At 38.6% G+C, this 17,543-nt stretch overlaps 1 protein-coding gene across 1 annotated transcript in view; it reads left to right on the top strand.

Moving 5' to 3' along the window:
- The window catches only part of DGKI (diacylglycerol kinase iota), a 409,987-nt gene that overhangs the window by 332,893 nt on the left and 59,551 nt on the right, over window positions 1-17,543 (top strand). Inside the window, 4 exon segments of the mRNA XM_020289707.2 lie at window positions 3,279-3,348; window positions 5,884-5,924; window positions 6,812-6,939; window positions 11,116-11,238. Coding sequence (XP_020145296.2) covers window positions 3,279-3,348; window positions 5,884-5,924; window positions 6,812-6,939; window positions 11,116-11,238 — 362 coding nt within the window.

Genomic DNA, 17,543 nt, shown 5'->3' with positions numbered 1-17,543 from the left:
AGTTTGAGTCCTTCTGAGCAGGAATTGGCCTGATTTCAACCTGCTATTGAGAGAATAGCCGCAAGCTCAGAGAGCTTGTGTTGTTTGGCTCTACAATCACCAGTAACTTGGAAACAGTGATTTCTATTCTTTTCGAGTCTTTGGATATTTTTAAGGCATTTTACTGATCCAAATCTTCTTATTTTGTTGAATTCCCTCTGACCTAGATTTTTTATTTAAATTAGTATCTTTTTAACTTTTGGGGAATCTCAGATCTCTTTGATAATCTAGAAGGCACTGGTTCCTTTGCCCAGGAAAATGCACACACATATAGACATACCAAATCTAGCAAAAATTACAAAGAATTCAAGGATTGTTGAAGCTATTTGAAGACCCATTAAAGTGTTTTAGAGAGCTTTATGGCAAGCAATGTATTTTCACCAAGGAAAATGATAACATTCTCCTTAGACAAAAACCTCTTTAAGAATGTTGAGTTATATCAAGTGCTTTATGGACAAAAATGTAGAGTAAATGAGTGAACAAAAGTAATAAATAAGTCAGGCACATGTATAAAATTCTCCAGATACAGATATCTGCACATAAAAAGGTATACCCTGTCAATATTTCTTCATCAGCCTGTGCTAAACTAGCCATGAGGCTGAGGCAGTATATCAATCTGCATTTTACTAAACTAAACTAAATAATATGTAATTTTATCTAATTTGAATATCCTTGTGATAGCGTTATCTATTCTTAGGTTTTTAAAATGATAAATCAAGCATTTTTGTAGTCTTTCAATTGATTTTTACTTAGGAAACATAGGGTTTGTTTTAATGGTGTTCCCTGTAGCATATTCAACATCAAAATTCAGAAAGTGTTCTTGATGTTTAATCCCATATTTCTGTTTAATACCTTTATTTATTAGCTTTCATAGTTGTCACTAAACATTTCAAATCACTTTCAAATTTCTTGGTCTATAATTACATTTCTCACCCAAACTGAGAGATGTCGGTAGCTTTACATATTTTACAAAAATGCATTAAGAACCTTACATTCCTTTGAGACAAGATATCATATGTGTCAAAATATAATTCTCAAAATGTTAAACATAATTCTCATATAAATAGGTCCTGAGAACATGTCAAGATTTCATTTAGCTCAACCAGCAGGATGACAAAGCCAGTTCAAAAAAAGAGGAATATCTATCTATCTATCTGTATATGCATAGCTGTATAAATTCTATATTCATAAATATATAAACTTTGGTAGCAGTCCTGAGTGAGATCAATTTTTCCTCTATCACTTATTTAATTTGCAGAATCCATTCATATTAAAAACTCCACACGCCCAAGATTTCTAGTAATCAGATGGATCCCTTTCGTCCTGGAGGTCCACGGTTCTTTAGCACACCATCAGCCTCGCCCAAAAGGCTGTTAAAACAGATTTCTGGGTTCCACTCGTAGGCCTTCTGTAGACCTGGGGTCTGTGGAATTTGTATTTCTAAGAAGTTTCTAGTGAGGCTGCTGTTCCAGGGTGCACACTTTGAGAACCATAGATTTAAGCACAGGCTTTGCTTGAGGATCAGGGAGACAGCAGGGGAGTGTTGATGAAGCCCCAAGAAGTCAATGCAACCTCTAATTGGCTCTCGTCTTTCTTCTCCTGTGTTATCCCCTTTCCTTCTCCTGTCCCCTCGGTACACACAAGACCATCCACACGGTGGCTTCAGCTGCCAAGTCCATGTCCCTGCCAGCACAGCTGCAGTCCCAGGATGCTCCCTACATTTGAACATTTCAAATCCCTAATAAGGGTCAAACTCCCAGCATCTTTCCCACAGAGACCTGGCCTCCCTCGTTTGTCCCGTTTCTGTCAGCGATTTTAACTTCACTGCAAGCCAAGTTGGAAGGCTCCAAATCATGTGTTTTAAACTAGAAAGTGCTTTTTTCAAAAAAAAAATTTTTTTTCCAGTTATCATGGGCAGAAATTCTCTGAGTAGGGAAAAATTTTAATTTTTTATAAGTTTGGAATCCCAGAGAGATAATCCTTTCAGTTTTCAAGCTGCCAGTTCTCTGGTCTGTTCTGTCTGAATTCCTTATAAGAAATAAAAGCTTCTGAGACTCCAAGGAAGTTTGGGGACTGAGAGTGGTATTATATCAGGGAAGCAAGCTGGTCCTGGAAATCTTTTGGAAGAACAGCTTTCCAAGACTGGCAGGTCAGAAGCTAGGTTTCTAGAGGTCAGGGTTGAACTAGGTAGAGGCAGGAGATAGGCAGGGTTTGGAGGGGCAAGGAAGGAGAGATTAAGAAAATCATCACAAGATGTAACAGGATCAGCTGAGAAGAATTTATTTTTGGGAAGGAAGAACCATTGAAATCAGAAGACTTAGTGAGGTCAAGGGTGAGGGAGTGGATTTTATTATTGACATAGAAATCGAGTTTGAAAGGAGGAAGGAGGATAGTGCAGAGACTACATTAAGTGCTTAGCTTTGGAGAGGAGGGAAATATTTTTATCTAAGCCTAGAGGGAAGAAATAGTGCTTATATCAGTAGCCTAGACGTTAAATATTCAAGGGATAATTGGAGGTCTTAAAATTGAGAAACCTAGAAAATGCTAAGGCAGATGAGCACCTTGCTGGCAGGGTCAGTGTTGGACAGATGATTTTGTCCTGGGCCAGCCTGGCACAACTTCTTTTCCTCCTTGTCTACTTCTCTGTAATCAGGTTCAGGGGAGAAGGCCAAGGATAGGGATGACCTCAACATATGAGATTGATTTTCTTTGTTTCCATGCAGATGAATGACCACGTATAGTAGATGCTACTCTAGTTCCAAGGAGATTTGAAACTGCACGTGGATGCAGTTGTTTTTCTTACATACTATAAACCTCATCTGGCCAGTAGATAAAGTTCGATTCCTTCCCATTTTGTGCCAATGCCTCAGACTTATGTGGAGAACCCAGTGCTGGTGACAGCCAGCTGCCACCAGCTCCTTGATTACCCAAAGGGAATGAAAGAAATTTCCAAAAGGAGATAAACATCCTGAGTTAGATCATTTATGAATGTTTCATGGAATAATAGAAAACCTCCTGGAAATTTTACAAGGGAGTTGTTTTCAAAAGTTCTGTGAAATAATTGCACAGCAGAACCCCTGTTTCTGTTTGTAGTAAAAAATGCGATTTGGTCTTCTCACCAGTGCTTTTTTTAGGAAAGAATGCGTGCTCCTGGAGGTAGGTGCTGTGGCAGAGTGTCGTGAGGGCAGCCCCTCGGGTTACTCACATGGAGCCACTGGAATGTGTGTGTCTCTTTCCAGGACCGAGAAACCTCCTTCCCCAGGGCTCTCTCAGCTCAGAGGCTCTCCCCTCGCTGGTGCTTCCTAGATGGTGAGTGTTTCTGCATTTCTTGGGGGGGAGGGCAGGGGAAGGGTGTTGGGAGAGTTGCAGAGCACGGCATCCATTGATAGAGTGGACTCTAGTTTTCCAAAAGATCATTCAGAAGCCTGTGTTACTCCACGTGATTGGTATTTGCATCTCAAACCGTGTGGACTTAACTGAGGTTGCAATACCCTTTCCTGAAGTCATTTCCCCCCAAACAAGTTGCTTACTGTGTTTCTCCTAAAATAAGACCTACCCATGAAATAAGCCATAGCAGGATTTCTAAGCATTTGGGCAATATAAGCCCTACCCCGAAAATAAGACCTAGGGATGGGCGTGGCTACGTAGCGTATCTGCACAACCCATGCATTTCCTCATGAAGCGGGAAAGAAGACGAGCAGCCCTTCTCATCTGCCCCATGAGAGCTCTATTGCTCGACATGAGAGATTGAGGACAATGGTTCTAAAGGAAATAGAGTCGCAAGAAATTCAGGATAGAATTTGGGGTTTGGAGAGTTATGATGATGTTCCAGAAGAAGATGACTTAACTATATTTGAATAAATGTAGATTGTTGTACTGTACTTAAAAAAAAATAACACAACCCCTGAAAATAAGCCCTAGGGCATATTCTTGAGGAAAAATAAATATAAGACCCTGTCTTATTTTTGGGTAATTTTCACAGTAACTCTGGCTGAACTCAGCATCACCTTGCTGCAGCTGAAGTTTCCCTTTCATCCATCCCCTTTCCCTAAACCTTGTTGAATGCCTACCTTAAATTAATTCAGGCCTATCGCCGGATTCTATAAGCACAGGATGGACACTCGCTTCTGTGTTGTTTGCATGCTGTGGAACTTTCATAAGACCATAATTTCAGTATGATACATATTTTTGTAAAAAGAGTAGAAAATTTCAGTTGCATTCAGATCTACTCTGCCAAGCATGATGCCAAGCATGCCTAGTAAGTTATCTTACGACCTTTGAATGAGTCCATTTTCTATCTCAAGCATCTCTCATTGTCCTAGATACTGTCTAATACGGTGTTTGTACCCAATCTCCCGCACTTCAATACATTCTCACCTCTGTATATTCTTGTTTATATACTACCCAGTGTATCGTCTACCTAGTCTGTCTCTCGTGTATGTGCAGACATGGTTTTCATTGCAGACCTCCTTTCTTGCTTATCCGTGTGTACATCTCAGAGGACATAAATGTGGATAAGAGTGTGACAGGATGTGCGAGTATGGGGACAGTATTATGTACCTGCATGAGATGGAACCCACATTAATGTAGGTTTTCATTCACAGCTCATCAGCCGCCTCTGAAGATGTTCCTCCAGCTTCTTTATTATTCCAATAGCTATGAGAAACAATCATCTGTTGTTCCCGAATTCACAGAGGAACAAATTACATTTAAGACAATTGTGAAAATATTTGTATGTTGTTATGTTCTATATAAAGTGTTAGATGCAATTACAATATAGAAAATAGTTTAACCCAGATATTAGTTTTATTCTATGAAGAGTTTCATTAAAACCCTCTAAAAGGAGACTGTGCTCATAGCCAAAAAGAACAAAGTAGCGTAAGTCCCTCTGAGGAAGATGTTACTCTAGTCTTACCTTGTAGAGAGCAGGGACCATAACTGGCTTACCTCTCAGCTCAGTTCCCTATGGAGAGAAGCTACTCATTAAATATTTGTGATATTCAAATGATTAGTTGCATTTTGAGTTTTTCTCTCTCATGCTGTAATATTTTTGTAAAAAAAATCTATTTGTAATATTTAGACTCAGATTGAAGTGAGGAGGAAGATAATTTTTTAATATTAAGAATATCAAAATAATTTCTAGAGATATGAAATTTATAATTTAGATTATTTTCCCAAACTACAGATGTAGCCAAATCCCCCTTTAAAGATGCTTCAAAGTAATTTTTTTTCTGCTGTTTTGTTTCCCCTCAGATGTGGCTCAAGGGATGCAGTTTGAAAGTGAAATGATTCATTTGAGACCAGATGTGGTCCCTGGCCTAAATCTTCAAGCTGTTTTCTAAAATGGGAGCCCATCTAGCTACAGTTTTTTTTTTCTAGCTTTATTTACTTAATAAATATTGAGTCCCAGCTCTGTTTAAGATGGAAAAGAGACCTTTAAAGAGGGAGGCCTCTGACTTAATCTCACAGCACCTGTGAAGACAGTCTCTAGATGTTTAAACAAAGTATAAATGTGCATAGAGGTAGGAGCAATGAATTTGGTCTGGGCTAGGGAGCTTGGGACTGAAGCAGGTTTCACAGTGGCAAAAGCATTTAACTTGGTGTTTAAAAGACAAGTAAGATTTAGATGGCGGTGGCAATGGGGAAGGACTTTCTAAGCATTGGAATAGCAATGGCAGAGGCGTGGAAGTGCTGAGATTTTCTTAATAGATTTGGGGACTGACCATTGGTCTAGCATGACTGGAAGGCAAGGGTTTTGACTGGCACAGTGGAAGAGAAGGATGTAACTTGATGCTAGATCACAGAACACTCTGACTGCCATGTGCTTTCTTCCTCCCCCTCTAGCAACTTCTGCTGATCGCTTTTATCGAATAGACAGATCTCAGGTAAGTTTTCTTCAACCTGCTTATGGCATTGAAAAGTTCCCAAGCCAGTATACTTTACTAATCTTATTACATTTTTCTAACAAAAACACTGAAGCATGTACAAATTTCGGAATGGTATAACCTAGGTTCTGAACCTTTTATTTGTCTTACTGTATTTTATGGTTTATGGACTCGAGATGACTTGGCTTGACCTTGCAAATGAGTACAGAAAATAATTTAGCTTGTGGACATTATCACCAACCTGCACTGCAAATTTTCATTAGCACTGGTCCTTTTACTCCTTCTTAGCCAAATTTTATGCCTTTTTAAGTTCATTTCTGGTTAGTAAGTTTGAGACCCCAAGTGTATATCTGGGCTGCTTAGTTTCAGTTCATCAATCCCCAGAGTTCAGTAATGAGGAAAAAAATGCTTCTGCCCAAGGTTAACATGTCTTTCCACGGTCCGAATTTTCCTGGCAAAAAATGTACAGCTTTGAACCCAGTGATAAACCAAGTTGTTAACCATGCCACTTAGCTTTGACCAGACACTGGGTACGGAAGTGCAGGCTGTCATACACTCATGCTGGACCAAGTGGCAAGTGGGGTGTCACTTCTCTGCTAGTATTTGGGAAGAGGAAGAGATGAGGCCATTTCTATCTATATCTAATTAAGATCCTGGTCAACGGGGAACCAAGAGGATTCATCTCTCCCTGTTGCCCACTGCCTACTACCGGTTTGCTTCAGAGAGGAATGCCAGCTGATCAGGCTTCTGACAATATACTGTGATCATTTCACATGTCACAGAATCGCATTATTCCTCAAGACCAAGAGCGCTTTGTTTTGTTATTTGTTAGATGATAGATTTGAGCACCCTGTCAGTCATCTTACAGACTTATTTTTCTTCCTTAGGAACATTTGCACTTTGTGATGGAGATTTCCCAAGATGAGATTTTTATTCTGGACCCCGATATGGTGGTGTCACAGGCGGCGGGGACGCCTCCAGGAATGCCCGATCTGGTAGTGGAGCAAGCCTCGGGGTGAGTGTGCTTCTCTGTTGGTGCAGGTATAAGGCTGGCCACAGGTGACTTCTATGCCTGACTTGGCTTTGGACTTGACATTCTTTTTTTTTTTTTTTCCCATCCTGCTGAAACAAGTCTCTTGACTGTCCTCTTTCCTTTTCTTTTTTAAAATTTAGTATATTATGAGGTTACAAATGCTTTGGTCATATAAATTGCCTTTGCACCCCCTGTGTCAAAGCTACAAGTGTGCCTGTCCCGCAGACAGTGCACCCATTAGGTGTGCATTTACCTATCTCTTCCTTCCCCTTCCCACCTGCCTGATCCCTGATGAATGTTACTTCCATATATGCACATAAGTGTTGATCAAATAGTACTAATTTAATAGTGAGTACGTGTGGTGCTTGTTTTTCCATTCTTGTGATACCTCACTTCAAAGGATGGGCTCAAGCTCTATCCAGGGTAATATAAGAGGTGCTAGTTCACCATTGTTTTTTATAGTTGAGTAGTATTCCATGATACACATATACCACATTTTATTAATATAATCATGTATTGATGGGCACTCGGGTTGATTCCATATCTTTGCAATTGTGAATTGTGCTGCTATAAACGTTTGAGTGCAGATGTCTTTTTTATAGAATGTCTTTTTTTTCTTTGGGTAAATACTCAGCAATGGAGTTGATGGATCAAATGGTACTTCTACTACTTGTAGCTCTTGAGACATCTCCAGACTACTTTCCAAAGAGGTTGTACTAGTTTGCAGTCCCACCACAGTGTGTGAGTGTTTCTATCTCTCCACATCCACACCAACATTTGTTGCTTTGTTACTTTTTGATAAAAGCTGTTGTCACTGGAGTTAAGTGATGTCTCATTGTGGTTTTTGATTTGCATTTCCCTGATGATTAGAGATGTTGAGCATTTTTTCATGTTTGTTGGACATTAGTCTATTTTCCTTTCAAAAGTTTCTGTTCATGTCCTTTTCCCACTTTTTAATGGGGTTGATTTTTTCATGCTGATTTTCCTGAGCTCTATATAGATTCTAGTTATCAGCCCTTTATCGGTTGTGTAGCATGCGAATATTTTCTCCCATTCTGTATGTTGTCTGTTTGCTCTTGTGATAGTTTCCTTGGCTATGCAGAAGCTTTTTAATTTGATCAGGTCCCATTTATTTATTTTTGTTGTTGTTGTGTTTACCTTTGGGGTCTTCTTCATAAATTCTTTGCCTAGGCTGATGTCCATAAGAGTTTTTCCAACATTTTCTTCTAGAACTCTTATGGTTTTTCGTGCCTTGGGTTTAAGTCTGTTATCCATAGCGAGTTGATTTTTGTGAAAGATGAGAGATGTGAGTCCTGTTTTGGTCATCTACATGTGGCTATCCAATTTTCCCAGCATTATTTATTAAATAAGAATTCTTTTCCCCAGCATATATTTTTGTCTGCTTTGTCAAAAATCAGATGGTTATATGAGGAGAGTTTTATATCTGGGTTCTCTGTTCTATTTCATTGGTCTGCGTCTTTGTTCTTGTGCCGGTACCAAGTTGTTTTGGTTGCCATAGCCTTGGAGTATAGCTTGAAGTCTGGCAAATTGATGCCTCCCAATTTGTTCTTTTTTCTTAAGTTTGCTTTGGCTATATGGGGTCTTCTCCAGTTCCATATGAAATATAGAATTATTTTTTCTAGATCTGTGAAAAATGATGTTGGTATTTTAATAGGGATTGCATTGACCCTGTATATCACTTTGAGTAGTATAGACATTTTAACTGTGTTGAATTCTGCCAATCTGTGAGCATAGGATGATTTTCCATCTGTTTACATCCTCTGCTATTTCTTTGTCAGTGTTTCATAGTTCTCCCTGTAGAGATATGTCACCTCCTTAGTTAAATATATTCCAGGAGGTCCTAGCCAGAGCAATAAGACAAGAGAAGGAAATCAAGGGTGTCCAAATGTTGGAGAAGAGGTCAAACTTTGCTGATGATATAATCTTATATCAAGAAAACCCAATAGAATCTTCCAAGAGACTACTGATTAATAAATTTAGCAGTCACAGTTTACAAACTCAATATATACAAATCAGTAGCATTCATATATGCCAACAACAGTCAAGCTGAGAACCAAATTAAAGACTCAGTACCTTTCAGAATGGACATTCTAATGACATCAAACTATTTGGAAATACATTTTTTGAGTGTGTGTTTCGTTACTGTGAGGTATAGCTGGTTCTGTCATAAATCTGCCTTATGAATGATTGTGTAGAAATATTCTTTACCAACAAGATTTGTACCGTGACTGAGCCGTCTCTACCCATGACACAGGCACCTCCTAACAAACCTAGAAAACACACGAGTACTTGAATTTGTGCATGTATGTTTGTAGCAGCTCTATTATCCAAATATAAAATGGACACAGTGATTTGATAATTATTCTCCTATTCCTCCTCTTCTTCTTCTTTGCTATTTCCTGGCTGTCTGAGATGTAAAGATTTGTATAACAATAACTGTAACATATCAAGCACTTATTATGAGCCATATACTGTGTCTCTCTTCTATCCCTACCACCACTTCATAATGACTTAATCATCTTAAGTGTTCTATGCTTGTTTCCTCATCTGTAAAATGCAAATAATAATACCTTTTTAGAGAATTGTTTGAAGATTAAATGAATTGATACAGGTAAAACATTAGTTCTTGGCATTTGATAGACACTCATTAAATATGTTACTAAAATTATCATCATCCTCATTATTTCACAATGACCCTGCAAAGTTGATACTACTATTATCCCAACTCCATAGATAAGACAAATGAGGCTTAGAGGCTTATGTTACTTGCCTAGTATTTCACAGAAAATAAATAGAAAAACTGAGATTCAGTCACATGTTATCTCATGACAGAACCCATGCATTTAACCACCACCTTGCAACACCAAAATATGATGAACATTTCTAGGTTACTTCAACAATTCAAAACTATTTATTTAGAGCCTTTTGTATGCCAGATAATAGTGTATGCACTTGGAAAACAACAGTGCAAAAATTAAAACAGACAAGAATCTCTGTCCTTGTGAAGTACAATGAAACCAGGGCTTTACTGATATATAGGAACTGAATAGTTGAAATAAGGGTTGCCCTAAAAAACATACATACATGCACTCAAATAGCAAATGCAAATTGTGTACACCTACTTGTGCAAGATACCAGGCGTGTGTACTTGAAGTAACCTTTATACCTGCTTACTGCTCTTCACTCGATTCACTTTTTTTTTTTTTTTTTTTGCCCATTGCTGCTATTTGTGAGTATCTCCCACTCCGCCAGGGCCAGCTGATACCCATGGTATGCACTGAGTCCGTGGGCAGCCACGGGGGGCTGAAGTGACCCCATGGAAGAGATACACAGTGTGCCCAGGAGGCCAGAGCCAGTGCTGTCAGAGCTGTCCTGGCATGAGACAGGCCAGCAGGCACAGAGATGATCTGATATAACCCAGGGAGCCCCCAGGCTGGTGGAGAAGGCCACCTTGGCAGGCCCTGGCTACACATCAGGCCTGTCATTTGTGGGGAAAGCAGGTGTGATGTTGCGTCCCACTGCAGAGGCAGCAGGTGCTGGAGTCTGGGTGTCCTCCCACCCCACCCAGCCTGGCTCTAGCTCTTGAGCTGGTGAGGAGTGAGCCCATTCAGTCAGGTCGCCCTGGGCCTTACCCTCTCAGTCATTCTCTCCATGTCAAATAGTGGCCCAAATAAATGGGCTTTGGGTGTGGTTAGACCTCTGGTAGCTGTAGCTTCAAAAATAAAGTAGCCTGAATATCCACTAGAACTTAAATCAGTCCCTTTCTTATTTCTAGCTAGTTGCCTCCTCTGTAAATAAATCGGGAACAGGGAAGCAGTGGAAGAAGATGGGCTTTTTTCTTTTCTAATCAGTGCATCTATTAATACACCAGATCCAATACTTCTTATTTGTGTCACATTTAAAGTGGCTTCATCTTAACATTGAGTTTTCTCATCTGTAAAGAGAGCAGAATAATACAGATAGTTGGCGATAGTTGAGGTAAATGAACGACATAACAAATGCGAAGTATCTGGTAAATACCCGATAGAGAGAAATTTGGCTTCTCACATTTGGGGAGAAGAATCATCTGGAGAAAGAGGAGACCAAGTCACGGGCTGACTGTGAACGCTTACCCGTCTGGTGCCCTTCCTCCCGCAGGGTGTCGGACTGGTGGAACCCCGCCCTGCGGAAACGCATGCTGAGCGACAGCGGGCTGGGGGTGATAACGCCCTATTATGAAGACTCGGATATGAAGGACCTCAGCCACTCCCGCGTGCTGCAGTAAGAGCTCTCTCACTGTTCTTTCCCCTGTGCCACTGTGATACTGGGAGAGGATCCTACCATGGGCTGTTCACTAATGGGAAGGATGCTCTTTTCACTGGGGCTGAAGCTGTCTCATGGAGGTGTCACTCTGTGGTTTGACATTGTATGCACCTTGCTCGCATCATCTACCCCAGACTCCTGATGGGGCTTCACCTTTAGTGTCCCCTGCCCCTGAGCAGCCTTGAGCCCATGGAGAAATGCTTCAAACCCCACCAGCGTTTTCTTTAATGGAGTCCAGTATTTATCAGATGTCTCTGCTTGCCACATCAGGAAGACATGCAGGAGAGTGATCTTGAGTAGTTTGGAAGTGACACGGCATTTCCCACTCGTGTCAGCGTTGTGGATTGCTGTTTCCTTTGTCTCACGTCCTGAGCCTGGGCCGCGCACTCCGTGTAATGTCGCCGAGTGGTGTTTTGTTGGCTAGCAGGGGTTGCTGCTTGTGTTGTGGCTGTAGTCTCTGTGGGCGAGCACTACAGCATCTGTTCATAGATCAGAGTAGAAGGTATGTTTTCTTCTGAGGTCTGATGGTGGTCAGAAAGCAGGATGCATGCTGGAGTTTTGCGGCAACGTTGGTACCTTTGTGCCCAGTGAATCCTCCCTCCTGGTCTCCCTCATGGCAGCGGCAGGTCCGGGCGCACCTACTCTTTAATTTCAGGTCAATCACTCCATTTCAGAGGGTATGTGAGTTCAGTGCCATTCACGAAATTAGGCTGATTTCCAGTCCTATCCGGGGTCCTAATCAAATAGTGACAATGGCTTTGTAACCATGCAGTCTTATCATTTTGACAGACAAACAAGATTACTAAGATTTTTAGAAGCCCAGGGTTAACTGAAGAGGCAAGACAGTGCTTTGTTTCTAAAGGAAGACGGGAAACAATTTCAGTATGACAAAGGGGAAAAAATGAGAAATCTGGAGCTAATTATTTCATTGGCAAAGGTTCTCTTCAGACACCCTGAGGGCAAAAGGAGACTTCATTTTAATTGCTTCTTTGTATTACCTCTTATTTTCTCATGTGAAGAGGGGAAAGGAAAAAATGAATTACTATGGATTTTTTCTTTTTAATTAAACCATGTTGTTAGCTTCTGATGGCATTTTGATTGCTTACAATTCAGGGTATTTTTCCATTTCCTTTTTATACAGAATTGAGGCTTGTGAACCAGGGTGAGTCAGCCACCCGTGGATGGTTAGGAAAGTGGCCATCTATCTGTAGGCAGGCTTATTGGAAAATTAGAGTTTTAATTAGCTGCAGAAATAGAAATTAAGCCCAGACAAACCAGATGAGTGTTTTAGTTGCACTCATGTATAGGCTATTTCCATAAAGTAGAATATGATCTCAATCTATTTCTCTGTCCTGAGTTTTCCACATATAGCACATCAGATGTGCATGTCATGCTATATGAAGTGATTGTTCTAAGATTGTAAATATTCTTCCTAAGAATTACAAATAAACATACCACTTTACATAATGGCCAAGTTCTTAAAACTCTATGTCAAAGTCAACTCTAATTTTTTTTTATTTTTATTTGGGTTGTGTTATCCTTTTAGGGATGTCTCTTAATTTTTTTTTATCTTCAATTGGCAGCTAATTTCTTGGTCAATTGTACTATTTTAGCTTTTAAATGCACTAGAGTAGCTGACTCTTTAAAAAAAAAATTTTGCAAAATCACTTTGTAAACAAAGTGACATTCAAATGTTCACCCCTACCCTTTGAGTCTTTCCGCTGAATCTTCAGACATTGTGCAACAAAGACAAGTCGTTCCTACAGTGCTTTGTCGGAGTCCCTGACTCACAGACGACACAAGCACAATAAGATGGTTGTTTTAAAGCACTTTAAAAAAAGAAACCCATTAAACTAACCTAAATATCTTACCTCAACTTTTTCACTAGCTCTTTTAGTTGTTAAAATTTTTATGTCCATTAATTCCTTGGGAAGAATATCTTTTTATTTCCTTCAGAGATCATCTTTGATACAAACAGATAATTGCAGCTAAGGAAATAGCTAATAATGTTAGTAATGACTGCCGTTGATAAAATACCTCCCACTTGCTTTGCACCATAATTAAATTATCTTTAAGTCTTTCAGCAACTTTTAAATTTAGCCATTGCTGGAAAGGCACAGTGGCTCACACCTGTAATCCCAGCACTCTGGGAGGCCAAGGCGGGAGGATCATTTGAGCCCAGGAGTTCTAGATCAGCCTGTGCAATGTATAAGACCATGTCTCTACAAAACAAAAATTTTTTTTTAATGAGGCAGGTGTGGTGGCATGTACCTGTAGTCCTAGCTACTTGGGAGGCTGAGGCAAGAGGATTTCTTGAGCCCAGAAGTTCAAGGCTACAGTGAGCTATGACTATACCACTGTATTTCAGTGTGGGTGACAGAGCAAGACCCCATTTTGAAAGAAAAAAAATTAGCCATTGCTTAACAGAGGAGTAAACTGAGGTTCATAGAGAGTAAAATATTTATCTAAGTCACTTCGTATGGCAAGGATGGTTTGACCTGAGGTCGGTTTGACTTTTCATTCCATGCTTTTTCCACTGTATTGCTACACTGTTCTCCCAAAGGGACTGTGCAGAGGCAGCATGCCAGAGCCCCAGAAAGATTTACATTGGTTTATATTTTTACTGTTTGTGAAGTGAAAAATTCTATAATATGTAGGTACTACATATGCACATTAAATAGATCAACTGCAGACTTACCCCAAAATTAATATGGCTAAGAGTGAATTTTAAAGCAATTATTTTTGCTTCCAAAAACAAATTTTAAACAAAAATAATTGCAATAGATTTCAATTTAAAAATTATTAAATATCTATTAAATATGCTACCATCCAAGTAAATACAAAAATTACATAGAAGACACTCATGCATGTACCAGCCACCCTGATTTGTCATGTTGTTGTTTAGCTATATTTGCATTAGGTCTTTCTCTCAATCCATAAACAAAATAGAGCAGTATAAAAACATATAATATTGTGTTATGGTTTTGTTTTGTATTGTACAGGTTGAGTATCCCTAATGAGAAAATCTGCAATATAAAATGCCCCAAAATTAGAAATTTTTTGAGGGCCAACATGATGCTCAAAGAAAATGCTCATTGGATTTCAAATTTTCAGATTTGGGACGCTTAGCTGATAAGTATAATGTAAATATTCCAAAATTTTAAAAAAATCCAAAATCTGAAACACTTCTGGTTCCAAGAATTTTGGATATGGGGTACTCAACTTGTATTATTTTTTTTTATTACTTGTGTTGCACCACGGATATACTTTTGGAACTTTCTATTTCATTCAGAATCATGTTTTTGAAATTCATCCATATTGATACATATAGTTTTGAATAATTTTTAGTACAGAATATTGCATCACAAGTATGCCATAGATTATTTCTCCATTTTAACATTGCTCTGTAATATTTCACTAATTTACAAAATGAAGCAAACATACTGGTACACATGTCCTTCTGTGTTGCAGAGTATAAATGCAGTTCAGCTTTACTTGATATTGCAAAACTTACCTTTCTACCCAGAATATTTAAGAATCAGTATATGAGAAGGGCCTGGAGACTTATTGTAATATTCTAGGTACAATTGGCATCTATAGGTTTCAGATTTAAAGCTCCAGTCAGCTTGGAGTTAGGAAAAGTACAATTTTAACATTCTGTTGACTGTGCCAAAAAGAGCCACTCTATAAAAAGAAATCAGAAGGGAAACTTTCAATTCTTAGAACTGAAAATATTACTTATCAGAATTTTCAGGACATAGCTAAAGTGGTATTCAGAGGATAATTTATGACTCTAGAGTCATTTATCAAGGGGAAAATGATTATGTACAGATAAAGCATTCAATGTGATAAACTAGAAGAAGGATCCCAGAATAAAGAACAAAGAAACAACAGGGGAGAAGAATAATAAAGACAAAAACAAAAACTAATGACAAGGAGAATAAGACAACAAGATAGATGATTAACAGGAATAAAATTTTACAAAATTGATTCTTTGAAAAAAAAAATAAGAGAAGCAAAATTCTGAGAAGACATTTTTAAAAGTAATGATATGGGAAACAGAAAGGAATATGACTACAGTGCCTTCCCCATTTTACCACCCTAGACTCAGATCATCTGTGCCAGGCAGCCCCTTTCCCTCCAGATTCTAACTGACCCACCCCCCTGGGTCTCCTCGGGGTCTTCCTGTAGTTTTAAACTTCAGTTTCTTAGATCCATCAATCTCCGACCTTCAGGGTGAGGGGAAATGAATAAACAGGCTGAATTAGATTTCTATCATTACTAGAAGTGGCTACATTTATATTAAATGTTTCCATTTAGAAACATCATAATTTTTAAGGAAGATACATACATGCCTACTTACATGCAGATCCTCTAGGAGGGACTGCCATTGCAAAGAATGGCGTACAATGCGAATAGTGTTTTCAAAGCCTATAAACACAGTGAAAACAATCTTTAATAATCAATTTTGAAATAAATTGGTGAGAGGTGGTTGACTCACATTATTACTGGTAGGACCATAATGAATTTGTCTTTAAGTTTAAAAAAAAATGTTTTCAGCATCTGAGAAAGTTCTATTTAAAATAACATGATTCCAGAAAGATGTTTGCTCTTATCATTAATTGTAGCACCACTTTTAGTGACAAGACTATATTTCACTCTGGCAGAAGATTAATAAGAGAGAAGAATAAGGAGAGAATTAACTTAAGTTTTAGCAGGCAGAATCTATTGAGTCATAAGGAAGGACTTGCCCCACTTTAGAGTCTATGAGATAAGAGAATAGGCACTGAATGAAAACTGTGATACATTCTTTCCTAGTTTTCTTTTTCTGAGCTGGGTAGGTTAAGGGCAGGCAGGTTAAAGAAACTGGGAGATAATTGCTTTGTGTTCTGAATTAGGATGACTTTTTTCCCAGTTCTCAGATTTTTGGGGTTTATGAGAAAGTCCCAAATTGAAAAGATGTACTTGTTCTCAGTATCCCCATGTCCTAAGCTAGAAAGAAGGAAGATAAGGGACTGTCACACATGTAAAAACAGAATGCCTTGTTACTGGCCGAAGACATTGAGGAGACAGTGTCGTGAACCAACTGGGGGCAGATATTCAATCCACACATCTGTGTCCAGGCAGGTATCTCTTACCTGATCAGCTAAGCAGGGCTAATGGGTTTTTATGATTGGCAGAACATTTCTCTCTCAAATAAGAGATAAGGTTATTGAAGGTTGAACATATAATGCATGAGGTCTGATTTATGATTTTATTTGGATTCCAAGAAACAGGTTAAGCCATTCAGTCAATCATCTGTTGAAAAAAATCAATGTTGGGCACCTTCAGTGTCTATAGTTATCGAAGGTTGAACTATAATCCTTGAGGTCTGATTTATGATTTCATTTGGATTCTCAGAAACAGGGTAAACCATTCAGTCAATCAATTATTGAGAAAATCAATATTGGACGCCTTCAACATCTGTAGTTAGGCACAGAAAATATAAAATAAAAACTAAATAAGAAATAATTATTGCCTTTGAAGAGCTTATATTTAAAGGAGAAATACATAAACTATTTATTACAGTTCTTGCTGAGAAGTGCTATAATGGATATATATATACACACACACACATACTTATAGATACACACACACACATATATATATACACACACACACATATAGCGTATTCTGCAAATGAGAGGAAATAGAATTTGCTCCTTTCTTTATAGTTTACTCTTTTATTTTTACATGAAAAGGATGAGTATTTAAAGAATTAATAAAAATGTTAGTCTCAAAGACAAAAAACAGCATTTTAAGGATTCCATGCATATTTTCTTCAACTTTTGCACATGAGTAGATAAGTATCTGTCTTTTCCTCATTCATTGTATAAACTAGAAATTCTCCTCAAATAACCGAAAACACTAAATGACAGTTTAACATCAATCTACCTGATATGAGCTTAAGGAAGTTTGTACAGCTGAGAAATTATTTAGGGATATTCAAAATACCTGATAACCTTAAAAACTGAAAAAGTGGCCTTTTAATGTAGTGTACAATTTTGAATCACTATATCGAGAAGACAGCCCTGAAACTTCCCCCATTCGAAATGTAGACATTCTGGGCTGAGCATAGGAGAAATAGCTTCATTCCCATCTGGTCCCCAGGTCATCTATTTTCTTTACTCAATTTCTTCTAGGAACATCAGGGTATGGCCTGACCCTAATAAAAAGGGCAATTGTGCTTATTGTCAAAGCTCCAGGTTCTCAACAGGAAGACA

The sequence above is a fragment of the Microcebus murinus genome, chromosome 9 (assembly GCF_040939455.1).
Source record: "Microcebus murinus isolate Inina chromosome 9, M.murinus_Inina_mat1.0, whole genome shotgun sequence".
NCBI classification, from domain to species: domain Eukaryota; kingdom Metazoa; phylum Chordata; class Mammalia; order Primates; family Cheirogaleidae; genus Microcebus; species Microcebus murinus.
This window is presented reverse-complemented; position numbering and strand designations above follow the sequence as displayed.